Source organism: Gadus macrocephalus, chromosome 11, assembly GCF_031168955.1.
Source record: "Gadus macrocephalus chromosome 11, ASM3116895v1".
Lineage (NCBI taxonomy): Eukaryota > Metazoa > Chordata > Actinopteri > Gadiformes > Gadidae > Gadus > Gadus macrocephalus.
The window spans coordinates 14,829,134-14,850,561 of record NC_082392.1 but is presented as its reverse complement, the minus strand read 5'-3'; the positions used below and the strand labels follow the sequence as shown (position 1 = coordinate 14,850,561).

General features: G+C 45.5%; 1 protein-coding gene across 6 annotated transcripts in view; it reads left to right on the top strand.

Annotated features, from left to right (window-relative positions):
- The window catches only part of oxr1a (oxidation resistance 1a), a 111,352-nt gene that overhangs the window by 35,091 nt on the left and 54,833 nt on the right, over window positions 1–21,428 (top strand). For all 6 annotated transcript variants that reach the window (XM_060064761.1, XM_060064758.1, XM_060064759.1 and 3 more), the window contains one exon: window positions 9,853–10,055. In XM_060064761.1, coding sequence (XP_059920744.1) covers window positions 9,853–10,055 — 203 coding nt within the window. The remainder of the gene's footprint in view (window positions 1–9,852; window positions 10,056–21,428) is intronic.

Here is a 21,428-nt window from a genome sequence, read left to right as displayed (position 1 = left end):
AATTCCTGTTCAAAGGATGCAACTACCACATCCAAATCCAAATATAGAACCGCATTTCCATACTGGGCCAGATCTATTATGGCTGGAACAATGGGATGGCTTGACATAATAGACGCCATAACAGCAGGGGCTTTGTCAATTTCAAGTGTCAATGTATGTAACTGAGTTTTACCACAAAATATCTGGCATGCAGCAAGAGTGTGTGCAAATCTATTTGAATTATTTCTCTCAAGAATTATTATCTTCCAATATCTCTTTCCCAAAATACCAAGGAAGGCATTTCCATTTCTTCCTCCACTGTGTGACATGCCAGGCAGGGTCAGTGGGTGGCCTATATCGCGAGTCATTGCCAATAGCCACTTGATAAATCTTCCAATTAGCCAGCCTTGCCTGAAGAAGAGCAATCATTTGATACAGAGAGGTAATTAAACTGCAAATCAGTTAAGATTCTATGTTGAAAAGCATGAACATACTGTTTTATAAAAAAAAAAAAAAAAAAAAAATGAGAACAAAACCTAGTTATCAGAACTGAATAAGGTGTAATGATGAACGGCTACATTATATCAAGGTCTTAATCAGAATCTCATTTTACATTGTTCAAGTTGATCAGAATTCATGTTTCCATCTAAGCAATGCATCCTTTTTTTTCTGCATGGACGTATTCTAAAGCAAATGTTTCTGTGTTTTTGCCAACAGCAAAACGGTACACTGCACACACGCATGCTGTTTAAAAAACCTTCCTAATACGCTGGTCACAGATCGCAGCACAGCCCCAAGCCCATATCGGCGTGACGTTGCATCTATTAAAGCCGCCGTCCAATCATTCATCGGCTTGTTGTCAAAGCTCAGCCAATCAGAGCCCGGGTGCTGGGCTGAGGCTAGCAACGGAGAAGCAGACCTCAGGAAGGCTGCAGCGACAGTGCTCCCGCCCCCAAGGCCCTGGAGTACCCCCGCTAAATCAAACACCAAGGGCAGGGAGTGACTGAGAGGCTGTGGTGCGCGTGTGTCTCTCATTAGGTGTGTTTGTTTGTTTCTTTGTTGTGGGGTGTGAGGGAGAAACGCCTGTGTGTGCTGCTTCATGATATAGGTCTATGTTCTAGCTGTCTGACCAACTGCAAGGAGGGAAATATGGCAGATAGACTCACCGGCCGTATTTAATTTCAGTGCTCGCCTTGCGGCGGCCTTGTTCATCCTTTGTTAGTAAATTATAGGCAGCGTCCTTTTCTAGGAAGATCCTCATTATGTAGCAGTGACGAGCCGTTAAGACATTCAGGAAGCATTTGGACAGTGCGAATTATCCAAAACACAGTGCCTACCATGTGTGATTTAGAAAATACAAGGAGAGACCATCACAGCCACTCATGTGTTTTACATGTGAAAGGTGTAACTTAAAGGGAGACTCCAGTTATTATGCTAATCCCTATTTTACCCCTCAATGTCCATGGATGAATCTGATTATTATGTACCTACCATCTGAGATTGATTTTCCTCCAGCAATCCTCGAGTCATATTAGATTCAAGCTTCATTGTGCTCTTAAAGCACTTCAACATAAACCAAGGTTGTACCTAAATCACACACAATTATGTTCAACTGCTCAAAGGCGAAAGAGCTTGACCGTCTTAAAGAAACATCATAATAGAGAGCAGCAGCAGTGTTTACGAGAGCAATGAAACGCCTTTTCATCAGGATGGTGCTCCAAATCATTCTATATTTCACTGGCTTGAGCGATGAGGATGAGGATGAGGATGAGGATGAGGAAGAGAAATCATTATGGAACTGCAGCTAAGGACGTGTTGATTTGTTTGTATCTCTGATTGTTCGTTGTATCTATTTTTTTGTGTGTGTCTGTGTGAGAGTTGGTTTGTTGCTATGGGTGCTCGTGCAGTAGCCTAAATGTGTGCATGTGTGATAAGATGGGGCTTTAGTGCGTATGAAAGGGTGCCTGGCACAATGTGCATGTTTAAAAATAATTGCTTTTTAATTTCAGGTATCAAGTAGCAAGAGAAGGATGCATACTGTTAGACTCCTCTCTGGCAACGAGCGCTCACAAGTTGGTTGCTGCCACAACTCGTGGCATTGTTTGCATGGATTTTCTCCCACCCCTTCAGCAGTTTTCAGTACCCCTTCAGGATGGAAGCATGAACTGTTAGACAGCAGACATCGTGGCTCGATGTGAGCGATAACGTCGTCTCTGTTTTAAGGTGTTCCATAAATAATGAGGGCATTGGGAGGGGTTGAGGAATGGGGGGTGGGGGGGGTGGACCTCCTGATGCTGTTGTGATCCTCGAGAGGTTTCAGGCATTAATGCGTCACTTTTCCGCAAAGAATTTAGGTTTTACCTCATAAAGTTCTTGAGCATGTTTGAAATCATCTGCAGTCCATCACAAAGTCTGCGGATGTCGATCACAAAAGTCTGTGCTCCCCCTGTGCACGCACACAATTTGGCCGGGCTGCAAATGGCCGCCGTGCCCCCACCACACTATAATGGCTTCCCTGGCATTCAGCTCTGGCAGAGGTTCCTGACACACAGCGCAGTGCCATACATCATGACCCCGTAGGTGTCCAGCCCCCCTGACCCCACCTCCCTGAGCAGAAGAGCAAAAGGCACGACCGTATTTCACAGGGTCCCCCGACGTTATGAGGGGCCCTCATTAACGCTCTCTCTTTGTGCCTTTGTTTCTTTCTGGTTTTTGTGTCCCGTTGTGGTCTGGCTATGTTATGTGGCCTTCTTCCTTGGGGGCATGGAAGGTTTAGATATGAAGATTGTTTACAATATTTTTATTTTTGCTTCTGATAGACATTTTGGTATCTAGTGTGGTTGGACCTCTAGTGATATAAGCAGTTAACGATATCACTTTTTATATAATGTGGGTTTGAGCTGTAAGGCATCAGATCATTTTCACACAGAAAACCTTCATCTCCTGAAGTTTAATATAAATCTCCTCTTTGTAATCTTTTCCCAAGACGACGGGCGTTCTTTGCAATCACATAACGTTTAATAATCCATTTGTATGAGTTATGACTCATAGTTGTTCAATCAAGGCTGTTGTGGTTAACTTTTACAAAGGAGGGTCAAGGAAAATAGCTGCAGTCTTTCCTGAAGCCACATGTCATTGAGTTCCCAGCACCTTGAGGGTGCATTCAACATCACAGTGCCTCAGTGGTGGAGACATGACAGACGCACACTTCATAACTCCCTGAATCTGCTCCTTACAGCTTTGGCATTTTAAACGGTGCAGATGAGACTGAGAGAGCATGGGGGGTGTAGGCCAGACTTCGGGCTTTCAATCATGCGTCGACTTCCATTAGCCTTTCAGCTCGTGTTAATGACATGAGTTGTTGGAGTCAACAAACCCCATCTCCCCTGGAGGTATTTACATGAGTTTACCCCCAGACAAGCCAAGTGCTCGTAGTGGGGAACGCCTGCCTGCTGCGGGGCCTTTTCCTCCTGAATTAGTTCCTGAAGACATGGGTATCAATATGTCCTTTTTCTCTCTCTCTTTTCCTGTGCCAAAAGTTTTTGACTTTTGATTTATTGGCCAATTTGACAGCGATTCCGAAAATGTGTCAGAATTGGCTGGTAAGAATATACGTGTATAAGTATAAGTGTATAATACACATTCAAATAAGTAATAACGTGTTAATATCACGTGGCATTGCAGTCTGGCAGCTGATAGGACCTTGTATGTCAGAATGCAATGCATCGTGGGATTTTATGTTGGCGGTACTTGATAGGACTCAATACAGTTGTCTAACTGTAAAATCCTGATTCAACGTTAATATACCGTCACCTGAAAAAAAAAAAAAAATGCTGCTTTGCCAAGTCTTCATGAGAAAATACTGTGGCAATCTCAGGCAAAACAATGTGTCCCCATAATGACAAATTTTTCAACAATTAATTACTAAACAATGACCCAAAAAAACGTGTCCAAACATGAAAAGAGGGGAGGCATTGCGATGTGACGTTGCGATGACCAACCCTATTTTCCTGCCAGTGTCGCTAACAGCATGAGTCCTACAGCCTGTCAGCCCCTATGGGCTTCATAAAGCACAGCATCCACAGTCAACGTTTTGGGGTTGAAATGTGTATGCTGTGAGGCAGGAGAGCAGGGAAGGAAAGAGGAAAGCAGGCAAACTCTCTCCCTATTTTGTTTTCTTTTTTTCTCTCCCTCTAATCCACCTTAGCAGGCGAGCGATAAGCGTGTTTTGACTTCACACCCCATTTCCTGTTGTTTACGCGCGTCTTTTTTTCTGAACCACGTGGGCCCCCCCCCCCATGTGGAGCTCGCCGTAATCTGAGCGAGGGCAGGGACTCTTGGCGGCGACGCCCGTGGTCCTCCCAGCCAGGGTCAGAGCTGTTTGTGTGTTTCTGTTCGTGTTGTGTATGTGTATGTGTGGTGTGTGTGTGTGTTTGTGTGTGGTGTGTGTGTGTGCTTGTGTCTGTGTGTTTCTGTTTGGTGTGTGTATGTGTATGTGTGGCGTGTATGTGTGTGTGTCTGTGTGTGTGCGTGTGTGTGTGTGTGTGTGTGTGTATTTGTGTGTTTGTGCTTGTGTGTGTGTGTGTGTGTTTGCTTCCATTTTAATTCATGTTCGTAACCATGGGGATGAATGTCAGATGAATCTTTCTGCAATTATGTACCAGTGCCGTTTAACTTTGTAGCAGTTTGAGCAGGTTGAGTGTTTGGAGCCTATTACTGGAGTGCACCTAATGGGAGGTGAACTGGGCTGGAGCTGTGCTAGGAGACGCAGTCAGCCACTCCATTCAATCATTGTTGGCTCTGTCAGTGACCCCTGACTCACTTCAAACCTTGGACCAACATCTCTACTCATCCGTCTCTCTCTTACTCACTCTTCTCCCTAAACTCTCTCCAACTTCATCTATCTCTCTATCTCTCTCTCTCTCTCTCTCTCTCTCTCTCTCTCTCTCTCTCTCTCTCTCTCTCTCTCTCTCTCTCTCTCTCTCTCTCTCTCTCTCTCTCTCTCTCTCTCTCTCTCTTATTGGCATTTGGCATCAGCATTTACTTCATTTACTCACTGAATATGTTTCCATTGAACTTAGTCTTATTTAGGTTTTATCGATACACCAACTTTTCCACAGCACAAAAAGTTTTGGTTTTTTTTCGGCGGATCCACCCTCACAGTTTAAACAATTTGCATGAAAACAGATGGATTGAAAGGCCTCTTGTCGCTGTCTCTCTCTGTGTCTTACCCACTCACTGTTTTGTCTTTACATCTCATCGATGGACAGCATGACATCACAGTCCACGCCTTGACGTTTTGTCCATCGATGGGCTGACTCATACTCCTACGATGGAGGGTTGAATACAGATGGGATTTCATCGAGGGGCATGCAAAAACAAATCGCGATTTTTGCTTGACTTTTTAAATGAATCATTCAAGCTCAAACCGATGATTCACCGCCTGGCACATTGGCTTTCTGGCCAGCACGGCTAACCAATGTCAAATACACAAGACTCTTGATGTCTTCAATTTTACGGAGACCGCAAATACGACTCACAATAGAGAATATCGACGGCTTTTCTTTTTTGAAGAAAACGCTGTTGCCTAACAAAAGAGCCAGCAGTGAGATACAGAGGTGAGAAGATCTTTGGGAGGTGTCAATTGGAAATGCGGCTTCCCTCCTGTCAGAATAACTATGGCACTGCCGTACCTGAGCATCGATTTCTACAACGGCTGGACAAATGACATCAATGCGGGGAAGGAGGAAGTGGCATTCGGCTGGGCCGTGTTCCTTTTTCCCATTAGGACTATTCTCCAATAAGACTAAGAATCCTTACTTTTTTTTTTTTTGCAACTAATGGAAGTATAATGGAATACGAAAAAAACCTGCATATGACGACTCCAGTCCAGATGTATAAAAGCACTTAGTATATGCTACACGTGAACCTCAGAAGATGGCGCGATTTGATTGGTTCCCTATCTCAGGATATTGGGAAATATCCCATGATTGAGATATCAAACTCTAGATATTGTTTTCATCGCAAAAAGTCTACGTGACGGTCGTCTCGTCAAACTAATAAAATCAAATACACCGCTACTAAAAACAAATAAACCTGGCAAAAAGGGTTATCTTGTTGTGAACAGACAGGCCCATTTGTCCTCTTGGATAGAGAGCATTCTCCACATCCCTATTCGCACTTATAGGCAGACATACACAAGTACAGATCAATTTGGAATTACATTTAGTGTCTTTCATTCTCTCTCGTTTTTTCTCTGCTTCTGCTCTGAGAACACTTGCGTGTCGCGACACTGTAACTCTGCTCCGGCCGCGGAGCTCGGCCAAACGGAGCCAGTGTCACAGAGCTTGTGCTCGGCTAATGAGACAGTAATTAGTGCTTACTCCTAAGGGAACCAAGATAGACTTCCCAACACCATAGTAGCGCTCTCCGTCTCTCTCATCCGTTCTCCCCCCCCCCCTCGCTCGAGTCCTTCTTCCCCCTTGTTGTGTTTTTTTCCTTTACGCTTTATTCACTCGCTGTCCTTCCAAAGCTATTAGCACTTCCAGGTGTGTGTCGTCCTCCTGACGTTCCAGGCTCATTAGGTGTTTTCCAAACACGGCGTCTCTCGCCAGCCGTTAGCAGCAGAGCTAGCGCACAATTAAATTAGCCCTGGCTTTTGTTAGGCTGGCATTCCACGGCGCACCGTGGAAAAACTGATTGTCAACTCCCACGTACCGGATCCTGTCCTATATTGAGATACAGAGAAACAAGGAGTTATTTCTTCGACCACATACATCCAGCAACCAACCCTACTGTTCATCAAGTAAAGTTCTGTATATTACTTTTGGACATATTGGTGTTGGGTGGAGGGGGAGTTTGGTGTCCATCTGTGTATGCGTGTTTGTGTGTGTGTTTGTGTCGGGGGGGATGCAGATGTTCTACAAAGACCCCCCCCCCCCCCCCCCCCCCACTGTGCCAATAGTCTGTTTTTGTTGCCATTTACATAAAAAAACAAACTCATTAAAAAATACCCCAAAAGTGATGGACAGCATTTCCATGGAGATTATGCGTTTTCATTATCCAGTCGTCGCTATGTCACACGTGCTGCTTTGGTTCTATCAGGGATGGGCACTTGTGTGAAATGGTTTGAAAGATTATGTCTGCTTCAGCAGTTTCTGTAAGGATGATTGGAAGGGGTACGCAGGGCTTGGAAATCCTTGCATTGCTGTTTCAGGACTTTTTTTCCGGTGTATGCCCAGGATGAACTAGAGATATAGTGTTTTGGGAGTAGTTTCGTGCTTTTTTTTTATTTTGTCATTTATGCTGGCATATTCAAGAAGGACATTTTTTTTATTTGCTAACGTGTGCCTTTTTGTGTATAGGTGTTTGTTGGTGTTTGCTGCGTGTCGTTGTGTGCATGCATGTGTAAAAGTGTGCGTGTTTGTGTGTGTGTACATTGCCAATTAGTGACGCCATACTTAAGTTGTCTGATAGACTTGGTAGGCTAACTACTACAGTATGTTGTATACTTCCAGCATAGCTTTCTTTGGTGGGGGATGTTACTTGGATTACCTGCCGGGATTAACCCAGTTAAGTAATTCAGAAACGTCCCAAGCTTCTTTGCGTCTTTTAATAGGATCAGTGTGGCTGTCGTAGGTAGCTTTGATTTGACCCGGCTCAGTAGTCTCGTTTGGTTGAGTGCTCTTACATACGGGCTCTGCTTAAAAGCATTCAATTAGCAACTTACCCTAAGACTACCTCAAAATGTGCATCCTAATAAAAGGGATGAGCATAATAATAGTGATACAAAAAATAATACATTTAATTTATAATTCATAATCTCAAGTGTTGCAATTAAGAGAAGAAAAAAGTCAATTGATAAATAACACAAAAAAACCTACCTGTAAAAGGTGTGTACTGCGGGTTGGCACTCCTAAAGAGGAAGGTCTTCAAACTTCCAAGAGAGTTGCATTGATGAGGAACGGCAGGCCTCGTCTTCCATGACCGGGCCATACCATTTCTTGGCAACGTCCTGAGGTGATAGAAGTAGGTTTTTACACAAGGCGTACGATGGGGTCCTTATAGGAGAGGGAGGGATGCAGTGTTATGCAAGGTTAGGGACAGAGGCGGAGAGGGGAATAGGATGTGCGGCGACGCTAAGGTGGGTTATTGGAGTGCAGGATCTGGGAGAGGGGAGGGAGCCAAAGAGGAGGGCCCGGGTTTACTGCATCCAGGCCCTTATCTCCTCAAGGCAGGAGGTGAGACGGGTGCAAGCAGCATAGGGAGAAGGTGTGTTATTAATGTACAGCCCAGTGTCATCAGCAGAGCAGTGACCTTATCTCAAAAGGGCTAAGGATGAAAGATTTCTAATTCTACATGGCCTGCCTTATATTTGCCTCAGCTTGAATAGTTGCAAAGTCCCTGCAATTGTTCACAATCAATTGTGAATGGTCCTTTGCCGATTATTATGGAAGCATATATGTAGCAAAATTCAAATGGCAATGCAATTTGGAATTACATTATGCATTTGACAATGCATTATGCAATTTTATAATGTAATTTGTAAATACGTTATTCAAAGTGTATTTTAAAATGCAAAGTGACAATGCAATCCTCAATTAAATTTGCAAAAGTTCTAACAATACAAATAGAATAACATTTTGTCAAATTCTTTGAGTTCCTTTATACAAATTGAAAAGCTATAGCGTCCCCGTGATTGCAATCCACTTCGCCACGCTCCGTGTGTTGCGATATTCAAATGACATTTCAATCCGCAAAACGGAATCCAAAGAGGAATCCAAAAAGTCAATATGCAAAGTGGCAAATGTATCAGCCAATCAGCGTCTGGGCGGGAACTACGTCACTTGCTCGTAATTTCCTTGTTCACTTCTAGTTCGTATGTGTCAGGTCCATGGTCACCAATGGAGATTATTGATACGCTCCGAAGTTTGGCCGATGATGTGGAGAACAATCGTGTTGAAGATACAGATGCAGTAGATAGAGTGCGTGTTCTGGGAGATAGGATAGACGACTTATCCTCACGGGTACGTTTTGACGCCAGTGTGGTAAACACAAAGATTTCCAAAGTGCTACAGGCACTGGGTGCGAAACATAGGGTCGGGAGACCCACCGTCTCCACCCACTCCTCACCTACAAAGCTCTCCAGAACCTAGCCCCCAGTTACCTCTGGGACCTCCTCCAAGAATACACTCCCTCCCGCTCCCTCCGGTCAACCTCTGCTGGACAACTGTATCCCCACATCACGACTCATTACGAATGGGTGCCCGGTCATTCAGCTGTTCTGCACCCAGGCTCTGGAACTCCCTCCCCCCACACATAAAACAGTCTGACACAATAGAAAGTGACGTAGTTCCCGCTGGTGGCTGATACGTTTGCCACTTTGCATATTGACTTTTTGGATTCCTCTTTGGATTCCTCTTTGGATTTCCTCTTTGGATTCCGTTTTGGATTCCGTTTTGCGGATTGAAATGTCATTTGAATATCGCAACACACGGAGCGTGGCGAAGTGGATTGCAATCACGGGGACGCTATAGCTTTTCAATTTGAATAAAGGAACTCAAAGAATTTGACAAAATGTTATTGTATTTTTATTGTTATAACTTTTGCAAATGTAATTGAGGATTGCATTGTCACTTTGCATATTAAAATACACTTTGAATAACGTATTTACAATTTACATTATGAAATTTCATAATGCATTGTCAATTGCATAACGTAATTACTTATTGAATTGCAAATTGCAAATTGCATTGCCATTTGAATTTTGCTACATATATGCTTCCATAGATTATAGCCTTCAGTATAACAATCAAAGTGGCCCCGGCGGATGAAGCAGTCATATCTGTTCCTGTGATGTTCCTGATTCCCCAGGCTGAAGCAGAAGTCCCAGTCGGTGGATATCGCCGGTCCACGGTTCTCCCCGACTCTGACGCCGGCCTCGCCCCTCAACCGGGCCGCCTCACCCTCACCTGTTGCCAGGGCAACCGCAGGACTCGCCGTGAAAGAACACAACGTCGCCAACACGCAGCACCGTAGCCCGCGGTGCAGTGAACTCAAGCGAGGATACACCATAGGTAAGCTGTCTTTTTTATTTTTTCTGCTTTCGGCTGTCATTCAGACTCCAGAACTCTCCTCCGCCCGCAGCAGTTGTTTTGTTTTCTTTTTTTTACTTCCACAAACTTTTCTCGCAGAAATAATGTAACTACATCCCGCCCACCACGTCTTCATCCCAGACATTGCCTTACTTTCTCATCTTCTTCAACCCTGTGTGCTGCCAACACATTATAATTACATGTCTGTGATGATATTTATTACTGCGATGAATCATCTGTCGGGGAGGTGGAGGGATGGTTTGATCCAAGTCTATTTCGGTGGTGGAAAGCGGGAGCTCCCTGAGAGGAAGGGTGCGCACCCGGTGCTGACTTCAGATTAAATGAGTTTGAGCTAAACTAATTCCACACTCATAAGTGCAACGCATCTCAATTCTCTCGGCTGGGATAATGCAGTTAGGGCGCTGCAGAGAGTTTAGGAGGTTAGGAAAGTGTGCGTCGGGTGCAGTCGGGGGAACACGAGCCGTGTTGTAGAGACGAAAGGGTAAGGCGGGCGGCCGGGGAGTTGGGCGGGAGGTGGCTGCAGAGAGATGAGAGAGATCAAATCATTTCAAATAAGTGAAAGACAAATTGGGAGAAAGCAGGTTTACAAATACTACAGAAATAAACCTATACCTTTCTTTTCTCGCTTTTCATTGTTTTTTATTTACTTTACTATCTGCTTTTTCTTTGGCTGCCTCACATCCAAGCTGGCTATAGGCAGAACATAAGGCAATAACTTGAAGATGGAAGCCAGTTCATCTTAGGGGTCTTGCTGCTTCTTTCTGTCACCCGCACACACACACACAGGCACACAGACACACACACACACACACACACACACACACACACACACACACACACACACACACACACACACACACACACACACACACACACACACACACACACACACACACACATATATAATTGGAACTGGCATGAGAATGACTTTTCTTTCTTCCTGCTGTCCTGCTGTCATTGTGTTCTTCCCATTATTTTCTCCAAGCTCAGATCTGCATTCATCTTTTGCCATTCATTTTTCTCTTACTCATCAGTAGATCTCACACTGCTTTTTATCAACAACTTCCTTCCCTTTGTCGACAACTTCCAACGATCAAAGTGTTCCTTACTATTGGCTTTTTAGAACGTGACATGTTGAACATTGCATGGTACTGTATTTTAAAACCACAACATAATTTGGCAACAAAATAATATATATTTTTTTACATGCATCTTGTCCTGCGTCAAAGTGTGACTCATATCCTCAATGCTGTAGCTATATATAGCAAGTGAGAAACTACAGCTATAGTTAGCTGTAGTCATAATAACTACTCTCGTCATTCACCATCCATTTTTTTAACTGATCACGTGTTGTTTATTAGCCATTCATACCGCTGCATTGTCAAATACTTCTTCCAGATTGGTAACTCACGTTCCAAGGATGTGAGCTTTCCTTTCCAACAACGGAACAGCCCTTATAATTGTTGCAATTCAATGTTCTACAAATCCAACATGAACAGCAATGTTCAGACAGAACTATCGTCCAGTTATTTCCATGACAATGAAACAAAGTACTTGAAACACCTCAGAACAATGTTTTAATTTCAGCTGAATCAGTCAACAAAGAACCAATGACGTAGTAGAACCTAAGTAATATCAAATAATTGTCAGTAACTGTGGTATAAGCGGAATACACAACTCTGGGCACCACTCTGGCAGAGGAAAACAACCTCGGCTTCGCCCGGGCCGCATCACCACCCACGTTCTACATTAGTTTACGGTAGCGGGACAGCCCAGAGTGTTTTATGCCTCACGTAAAATCCATGCTGTTTAAAAAACACCGGAGGATGTTGTTGTTGTTGTTGTTCAGCCATGGACAGAGAGCAGCGAGAGGGTTGCAGCGGGTGGAGCGTTGGCCTGTGGCACGGGAGGCCTCTGCTCTGCATCATGGAGAAGGCAGGGAGTCAACAAGGGATGAGACGGTTTTATTGAGGCTGGCCCTGCTGCCCGCGTCACAAGCTGATAAGCCCTCCCCGCAATCACGTATTGACTAAGGCCCCCCCAGCAGGCGAGCCATTGACCGCAGAATGGACGGTTTGTGGTTCGTCCCGATCGGTTCACCAGAGCAATCGTCGCACAGGCGCTGAAGTCCTACCAGTTATATAAGTGGACGGACCCGAGTCCACATTCCACGGATATTTCGTCCCTGTGTCTTCTCGTCGTTTGGTCCGCCCGACGGGAGCTGGGCCACAGTCGACCATGCTCACCAATCGCATGTGGCGTTGACTCATTGTACTCCGCTGGCGACAAAGGGCGGCGTTATCATCCTTGAAAGCATGACTCACCCCAGCGCATCAGTTACTAAGACTAATGTCCTGAATATGTTCAGGGTAGCAGAAAATAAAAGAAAGGGCTGCATCTGTTTTCACCCCTTTTATGTTACCCCTCTTCTATGTTTTTATTTCTTTATACTTTTGACAACCATTTTCAAACGCCACTCCTCCCCTATCTGGAGGGTGATCCAAAGAGCCTGGCCGAGGGGCGTCATCACATAGTCCAATCCGGACTTCTGCATCCGTGCTGGGGCCGACAATGCTAATTTATTCTAATGGGAGAGTAATAAAGAGCTGGGCGGCTGCTGGCTGTGCAGTCTGGCAGCCTTCAGACAGACCTGTCATTAGCTAACACTCTGCACACACACACCGCACACACATTTTAATAACCAGGCTGATGAGCTTCCTGCAGAGTTGATACCAACCGTGGGTTTCACCTCTGAGGAGAATGGATGATGGATGTATTTACTTTGTTTTTTACTGTTTTTCTTTTCTGTTATGTGCTTAACATACTTTTCCAGGTCTTTGCAGTGTCCTGCATACTAAGTCTTCCTAAATGTCCTTCGCTGAACGAACAGGGTCAAACATGCATACTTTTTACATGTGTTTACATGTCTATGGCCGACACCATCAGTTAATTTTTTGTAGTTGCTAAATTAAGACTGCGATCGAGTTTCTGTAAGCATACAGAAATGGGACTTCGCCTCGGATCAGCCTCAATAAAATAAAACAACGAAAACGAAACAATTAAAATACATTCAAGAGAACAACATAGACACCAAAAACATCCTAAAAAGATGAATAGTAAGGGAAGCGGTTTATAATTTGTAATACAGATAAGGATCCAAACACGAATGGAAGTAAGACAAGGAGACAAGGGGACAAGGAGAAAGAGCAAGACAGAACATCTGCTGAATCTGTCCAAGGGAAGGTATATCAGCGAAGTGTGTGTGTCTGTTTGTATGTGTCCCTCTCTGTGTACAGCGTACTGTACTGTGTATCCACTGGCATCTGGCCGTCTTCATGCTGATATAAATGGGAAAACACACCAGCACAGCATGAGGTGGAGATGAATACCATGGAAGAGTGCAAGTGGGAGTACAGCAACGAGGTCAAGGGAAGTGGGCGGGTGGGGCTAGTCAGAGAATGGAAATACAGGACCCCTGCAGGGTTCCGTTTCTGCATACATGTGACGACTGACACAGCCCCCCCGCCTCCAGCAGCTCCTCGACCGCCACCCTATCACAACCACCTCCGCCGCCACCACAACCACGCCTCCTCAACCAACCCCCAAAAGTACCTCCTCTTCAACTCCTCCACCACCACATCACCAACCACCTACTCCTCCACCCATCACTAACACCTCCATCGTCATCACCATCATCCTCCTGCGTCCCCACCACCACCTCCTCCTCCTCCTCCTCCTCTTCCTCCTCGTCTTCCTCTGCCTCCACCTCCAACGCTAGGCACCAAGCCCGCTGGGTTCGACAGCCCCAGCGCTCCCGGTGCTGTGTCTGACCTTCACGTCATGACAGAGAGTCTGCAGCCCTCCACTAAACACCCTCGACCCACCACCAGCTGTAACACTTTGGTCCTGACCCGCCCGTAAAACGTCCACTCACCAGAGAGACACGCGTGCATCTACAGTCATCTACGTTGATGCCGTCCACGGGGATCCAATTTATTATTTTCAAACGTTTAAACTACAAAAAAAGTCACATAAGACCGTCGATCAGTCGACGATTGGTCTTGCCTGACGAGTCTGATTCGACCATGCAAATTCGTATTCGAGGACAGCTCTACTATAAATATTCCCTGCAATGCCTTGCTGGTGATTATGTCTTTGGATAGTGCACGTTTTTACTTTAGTTTTGAGTTGACTAAATAATGTAATCTGACCAGGGAATTGGATAACTTTACAAAGGCAAATCGTCTTTGTGTGTCAAACAGTATCCATTATATCTCTGCCTCAGTCTGCTTTATAAATGGTATCCACTGCAGCCCTAGATGTGCATGTGATTCGCATAATCATCCATTCAGTGTCTCACTCACAATGTTTTGAAAATGTTTGTATTATAATTTGACACTGAGGTCAAAAGGACTTCACTGTGAAAATGCATTACATGACATGTTATATTCATGACCACCGGATGGTGCACATGTGAGCGTGTGTTTACATCCCTTTCCCTCACCTATACATCCCTCTACAGCTCTCTCTCTCTCTCTCTCTCTCTCTCTCTCTCTCTCGCTCTCGCTCTCGCTCTCACTTTCCAAACTCTCTCTCTCACTCTGTCCTTCCAAACTCTCTCTTTCTCTCTCTCTCTCTCTCACTCTCTCTCTCCCTCTCTCTCTCTCTCTCTCTCTCTCTCTCTCTCTCTCTCTCTCTCTCTCTCTCTCTCTCTCTCTCTCTCTCGCTCTCACTTTCCAAACTCTCTCTCTCACTCTGTCCTTCCAAACTCTCTCTTTCTCTCTCTCTCTCTCTCTCTCTCTCTCTCTCTCTCTCTCTCTCTCTCTCTCTCTCTCTCTCTCTCTCTCTCTCTCTCTCTCTCTCTCTCTAATCTCTGTACTAAATTCTCAGTTTTTCTCCACATTCTCGGTCTCGGTCTCTTTCCTTCCCCACATTCTCTCGCCCTTTCTCCACATTCTCTCTCCATGTCTCCTTTCACTCTCTCCCTCCTCCCCTCAGCGTCCTCCCTCTCCGAATTTGCTACTCCCTAATACCTCTCCTTGGTGGGCTGACCCGAGGATGCCGGCGGGAGAGCAGACGATCCGTCTCCAGGTCGGACAGATGGGAATGCTACGCCGCCGACGCGCCCCAACCTTAGTGCTCATTTTGATCCCGTGGCGTTTAATCACGATAAAACAACCACTTGACCCCTGTCCGAGAGCGCCCGGATGCCCCAAGAATACCCACCCTAGAGTTAGGTTACGCTACGTCCTCAGAGGCACGAAGGATGGAACCTGGTAGCGAGACGATGAAGGCATTCCTATGTCCTTGAGAGAATTGTGAGGCTGTGTGTGTGTCCTTGCATTTCTGTGTATTTACGTGTGGGTGTGTGTTTGGTGTGTGCACGTGTGTGCGTGTGTGTGTGCGTGTGTGTTTGTTTGTTTTTGTGTTATTGTCCTTGCTTTCCTGTGTGTGTGTATGGGAGTACATCTTTATTCTACCTAGGTAGGTATTCTATGTATTCACAGGATGAGATTATGATGTGTGCAGGAAGATACAAATGCGCACGGACATTCATGCCCAGCTAATGACTTGGACAGTGCTACCCTAATAAGCACGAAGCAGTCGCGGCTCTGCCGCCACATGACGTGTGAGGGATTATCCCCGCGTTGGGAACTCATTGTGTGTACGGTGTAGACCGCGGGTCGAACACTGGATGGAAGCGGTTCTGCTGCAGGAGCAATACACTGACCTGCCTGATATGCACTTCCATGAGAGGGACTCCGTGGCTGGAATTCAATTAGCAGGCATTCAATACATCGGAGGCGGTGTCAGGTGGGCTGGACACACGTTCAGGGTGGTTGTGCTGGTACCGTTGGGTTATTGTGTGTGTGTGTGTGTGTGTGTGTGTGTGTGTGTGTGTGTGTGTGTGTGTGTGTGTGTGTGTGTGTGTGTGTGTGTGTGTGTGTGTGTGTGTGTGTGTGTGTGTGTGTGTGTGTGTGTGTGTGTGTGTGTGTGTGTCTGTGTGTGTGTGTGTGGGCATGGTTCTGTGTGTGTCTGTGTTATTCTGTGTGTGCCCGATTGTGTGAGAGCAAAAATGACACACTAGTCATGTTCAGAGCAGCATTCCTGTTCCTTTATTCCTCGGCAGCTGTTTCAAACCCAGCGCTAACCATTATAGCAGTGAAAGCCAGGGCCAGATACTTGAGGCACCAGAGTCTGTCTATCGTCTCCTCTTGATGTGATGTCCCAGGTTGAGGAGAATCTGTCTCCCAGTGTTTACATATGGTGGAACATCGCAAGAGCCAGCTGTAGCAATTATACAAGATGCACAGTTGGTCACCTCTCCTTTTGTTTTTCTATTCTCTTTTACAAAGAAATCTGAGCATTTAGAGAGGTGCTGTGATTAATTTTTGCTTCGTTAAATTTGTCATTTTACATGAACATCAGGCATTGTTCTGGTATTGCTGCTAATATCTCGTCACATCTGTCCCGTGACTTCCTGTGCCTGTTCGGCCTGCTCTTTGTAGTTTATTCCCCTTCTACTTCTGTCATTGTATGTCGGGTAGTAATAGCTGTGGGAAGGAGTGAGGGGAGTGAGAGTGAGACAGAGAGACAGAACTATCTGTCACACACCACCCCCTAGCCATGCCAAAGAGGCCCTGCCAGCTGAGCTGCTTGTGTGTGTTAAGATAAGCCCCAGCCTACTTTCCTTTTCCTTCCTGGCCGTGCGGGCCGGTCATGTAGCTCAGCCCAGACCCAGACCCAGTGAGAAGACACTATCTCACCCTTTTCTCGCTTTCTCACTCTCGCACACACCATCATGCTCTCTCTCCCTCTCTCTCTCTCTCTCTCTCTCTCTCTCTCTCGTGTGTTCTCTGTATTTCTCGCGCTCTGTCTCTCTCTTTCTCTGTCTCTCATGCTCTCTCTCGCTCTATCACAATCCACTTGTGGTTCTCTCTTTCTACGTCCTTGTCCACTGTCACCACTTGCCCGTGCTGTCACTGTCCTGATGTACTCCACGTTGCCGTTTGTTTTCCTCTTTGTAAAAATGATCTCGTCTTTCTTTATCCGTTGCTTCCTCACCACGGTGGTCTGACGCAAGAATTTAATATTTAACTCTTTGTGTGAAGGCTTCTTTAAAACGGAAATTGACACACATGCAACCCTGTCTCTTAGGCCTGCTGAGGTAACACACGCAGACACAAGCATGCGTACACACACACACAAAAACAATCTACACTCCACACACTTGAGCTTGTGTGTGGTGTTGTGCCTTCAGGATAGGTTTGTCAGGTTGAGCACAAAAGTAAATATGTAGAAGACCTTGCACAGCAGGCCCTAGGGGGTGCTCATATCAAACTGAAGGGTGAGAGACCAAAACATCCTCCTGTATTATTTTTTCTTATTTCCTTATTTCCCTGCAATTTATTTATATTTTATTTTCGCTGTAACAAAACCAGAAAATGTATTATTTTCAACAGGTGATCCATAACGTAAGTTTGCCGCGTTCAGGGTCTAGGGGATGAGATTCCAATAGTGCACGCCAGCTCTCCTGCCAGCCACCCATATGTCTATAGGGTGACTGGTTACATCTCCCGCACGGTGGTCCCAATCTTGCATGTTTTTGCCCTTGCAAGGTTGGGTGCACACGGGTTACAGACCATCTCATGTCACTGCCAGTGCCCTTGTGCTGAACTCAGTTCAACGTCTCTATTCAAACCCCCAATACTTTAGAGGGCGACACACACACATATACGCACACACACAGACACACTCAGATGTTCAGACAAACATACGTGGACAGACCCACGACATGCTGAACAGAAGCAATGTCCACAAAGGTTAAGCACACTTTGTTCTTCCCCGAGGGGATTATGGTGGAGCTTTGATGTAAATCCTAGCATGTAAGGGGGACATCACCTTTATTTGCCCTATTGATTTAATCACCTCTTATTTGTTCTGCTTGTTGGCCCCTCATACTGTGAAACTAACAGAGTTCCTCTTAAATGGTAATACATAAGGCGTGGTTCACCCAATCAGGGGGTATAATGCAAGACTTTAGCAGTGGTGAATACCGTGGATGCGAATACGTTGTAGTACATCGCAGTCCGATGTACTACAACTCAGGTGAGCCTAACTCACTTTGTCCGCCCGATTTAATAAAAAGCTGAATCAACACGTCCTTATCCCATCGATTTAATGCTAACCAGATTCTGGGTTTCCAATCGTTCCGGGCACAGGGACCCCTTTCTAATTGAATCCAGCCCGGCCCTTTTCAATGTCATAGCCGATGGAAGGACTGAAGGATGCATGCTATTTATGAGCATGAGGAAGATACAATGGGTGAGATCAACTTGCAGCAAGGTCGGAATGGAGCGGGTAGCCAATAAATCATGGGGTCAGGTCGCGCCGTGAGTCCATGGATGTACCTTCATTAGCGGAATCACATGTCGGGTCGCACTGTCTCAATGTCGCGGCGTGACGCACCGTTGCATGACAACAGGGCCTCGGGGTAAACACGGCGGTCGTCCTCCGAGATGTTTACCCCGAAGACGTTTGTCATTTAATAATGTTCCGGTAGACAATAGAGTTCTGCTTCGAATCAATTCAAGGTTTGTATTTTCCTTCCTTCTTCCGAATGCTCTTCCTGAATTCACCAGGGATTAATGTCTTGAGTGGAGCTCAGAGTTTGAAGAGCACCTCGACCCACCCAAGGGCAGCGCGCACCAAGCTCTTAATCTAATGTATGCCATCATGGACGTGACGCACCGCTCGGCTACCTGTGGATGTTCTCCACCGTGACCTACCGGCACCCAAGGATTTCTCAAGAAATCCCAGCAGCCAAGGTCACATTCATAATCTATATTCCTAGTTGAGACGGCAACAGCATTTTTAATGTTTGGGCCCTGTAGTGCAAGCAAGCCGGGCGAAGAGGGAACAAAGCGAGGCGGCTGGATTTACAACGCTGCTACTGTAAGGGCACTGTAGGATTTATTGGCCTCCTAGTGTAATTTCGATGGCCCGGGAGTCTCCCACGGCGGTCCTCTTTTCGTTGGGCTCAATTTATAAATGCCACACAGTGCTGGTAATCTTGCCGTTTCCCTACTTAGTTTGGAGAAGGGGTTGCAGCCAACCCTTGGATAGGATTGATTACTTCTAGCGCAAATGAAGAGTAAGCAGTATTCTAGCGTTGAACACCAGGCCTGGGCACTTCTATCGATTCATTTTACAGCAAGGAGAGGGGAAAATGCAATCTGCCACTCCACATAACTGTTGATATTTGTTTGTTTTGACTGATTTTATAGGATCGGAGTTGCTTCAGAAGGGATACATATTGCTGGTATCTAAGTGATAGGCTTTCATGTAGAGCTACTCACAGAAAGAGATGAACCTGAATGTTAGCTTATATTTACTGGCATTATTTGAATAAATATTCCCTATTTAGATTTAGGAAGTGATAACCACTGCATTAAAATATATTCAGAGAACAACAATTTGTTGGCAATGTGTGTGAATTTTTAGTGGTGGAGGAAGCTGCAGGAGGAAACTGAAAGTCAAATCCTCAGGTTGGACAATTTTTAGGGTACGATACCACACCTTTCTAGATGATAAATATTAGAAATGTTCCAGCCTATACTCCATCGTCTCAATTGGGATTGGACCGAACATTTAGTACCGTTGATCAGAATTTGGGGATATTTGAAAAAGAAGGATGTGTAACACTCGCCGGAGCGAAACATGAGCACGGTGGATGGGCATCAGAACCCTTACCTTGATGCACGCCACTCCCGCTCACCCTGAACCCGTCGGTTAGCATCAGGACTTGCACACGCTCCGGGGCCGGCTTGGCTCTGTAGCGGCTTATCCAAGGGGAAGAATGACTGGAGGATTTAATTTAGCAGGGCACTGCAGTATGCAGCGGTGTTGCTCATGGGTCATTGCTCAGTGTGTCTGCCCAAGCCAGCGCTCTAGCACACTGTCACCCTGGAGGCTGAGGCTGCACGCCTGCAGTTTGAGAACCTCCCTCTGGCGGTCTCTCTACGCTGGCAGTCTTGCAAGGTGCATGTGAGCCTTGGACGACCACCGATCAATACGATTGAAGAGGAAAATATGTGGTTCAGTTCAGGCAAATGGATAAAGAAAAGTCAAAAACATCTACAAAATAATATCATATGGAGTAATTTACATAAACCTGCTCAAATGTGCATAGATCACCCAAAGAACCTCAATCGGTCTCTGCAAACTTAAGTTTGAAGCCACAGTGAGTGGTCATAAACATGGCATATTCTTCAATGGCTGTACAAAAATGTTGAAGATAATATCAAATACAAATCGTCATTGTTGTGCTTTGTTGCTCTGGGATTGTGCGCTCTTTAATTTGATCAGACAGAGGATTGATGTTTGCAACTGATGTAATTACTTAGACTGTAAATCATCATTCGGCAGGAAAACATTACATCTCTCCATTTCCTTTTCCTTATAAAGGGAAGAACACAAAATTAATCCATACAAATGTTACTTTGGCATCTAATTTGAACAAGAAACCATTTTCATCTTTCCTGTAGAAGGTGCATCATCTCTGACCTTTCTCCGCACGGCCTCATAAGCCCACAAGCCACATCTAAGGACAGATGGTTGCTTAGTTATTTCTTTTTTTAAATAAAAGCTAATCTCCGAAAGAGCTTGTACCATTAACAACACATTTATGTAGTTCTACACGCTCGGCCGAGTCCCCTATTTGTGCTCCATTACCACTTCATTGGATCATTCATTTACTCTTGTCGGTCCTGTGGCTTTATAAAATACAAAAAGGTTGCATTTATTTAACCACGCTAACAACTTCCACCTCGGATGATGCAATATGTTCCCGGCTCGTCATTTAACCGACAAATTATCCATTTAGTGTACTTCCTCGGGGAGAGAGATTCATTATCCAATTTATTGTGCTCGTGGATCGGTTGTGCTGAGTGATAAACGCAGGGAGCTTGGGGTGAGGATGGCTTTATGGCAGACTGAGAAAGAGAGAGAGAGAGAGAGAGAGAGAGAGAGAGAGAGAGAGAGAGAGAGAGAGAGAGAGAGAGAGAGAGAGAGAGAGAGAGAGAGAGAGAGAGAGAGAGAGAGAGAGAGAGAGAGGGAGTCTGTGGATCTCTTGCTACTATCTCTTACCATCTTTGTCTGCTCGCTGCTGCTTCCTGTTTGAACATCCCACTACACTGCATGTGTCAGCGACTCTGGCCTGCGTGGCCCACGCTGGACTGTCAGACGCTGGGAGAGCCTTATGTAGCTATTCTACTGTACGGCAGTCTCTCTGCTTTTACGTTTTCTCTGCGCTTCCCGGGGAACGTTAGGAAT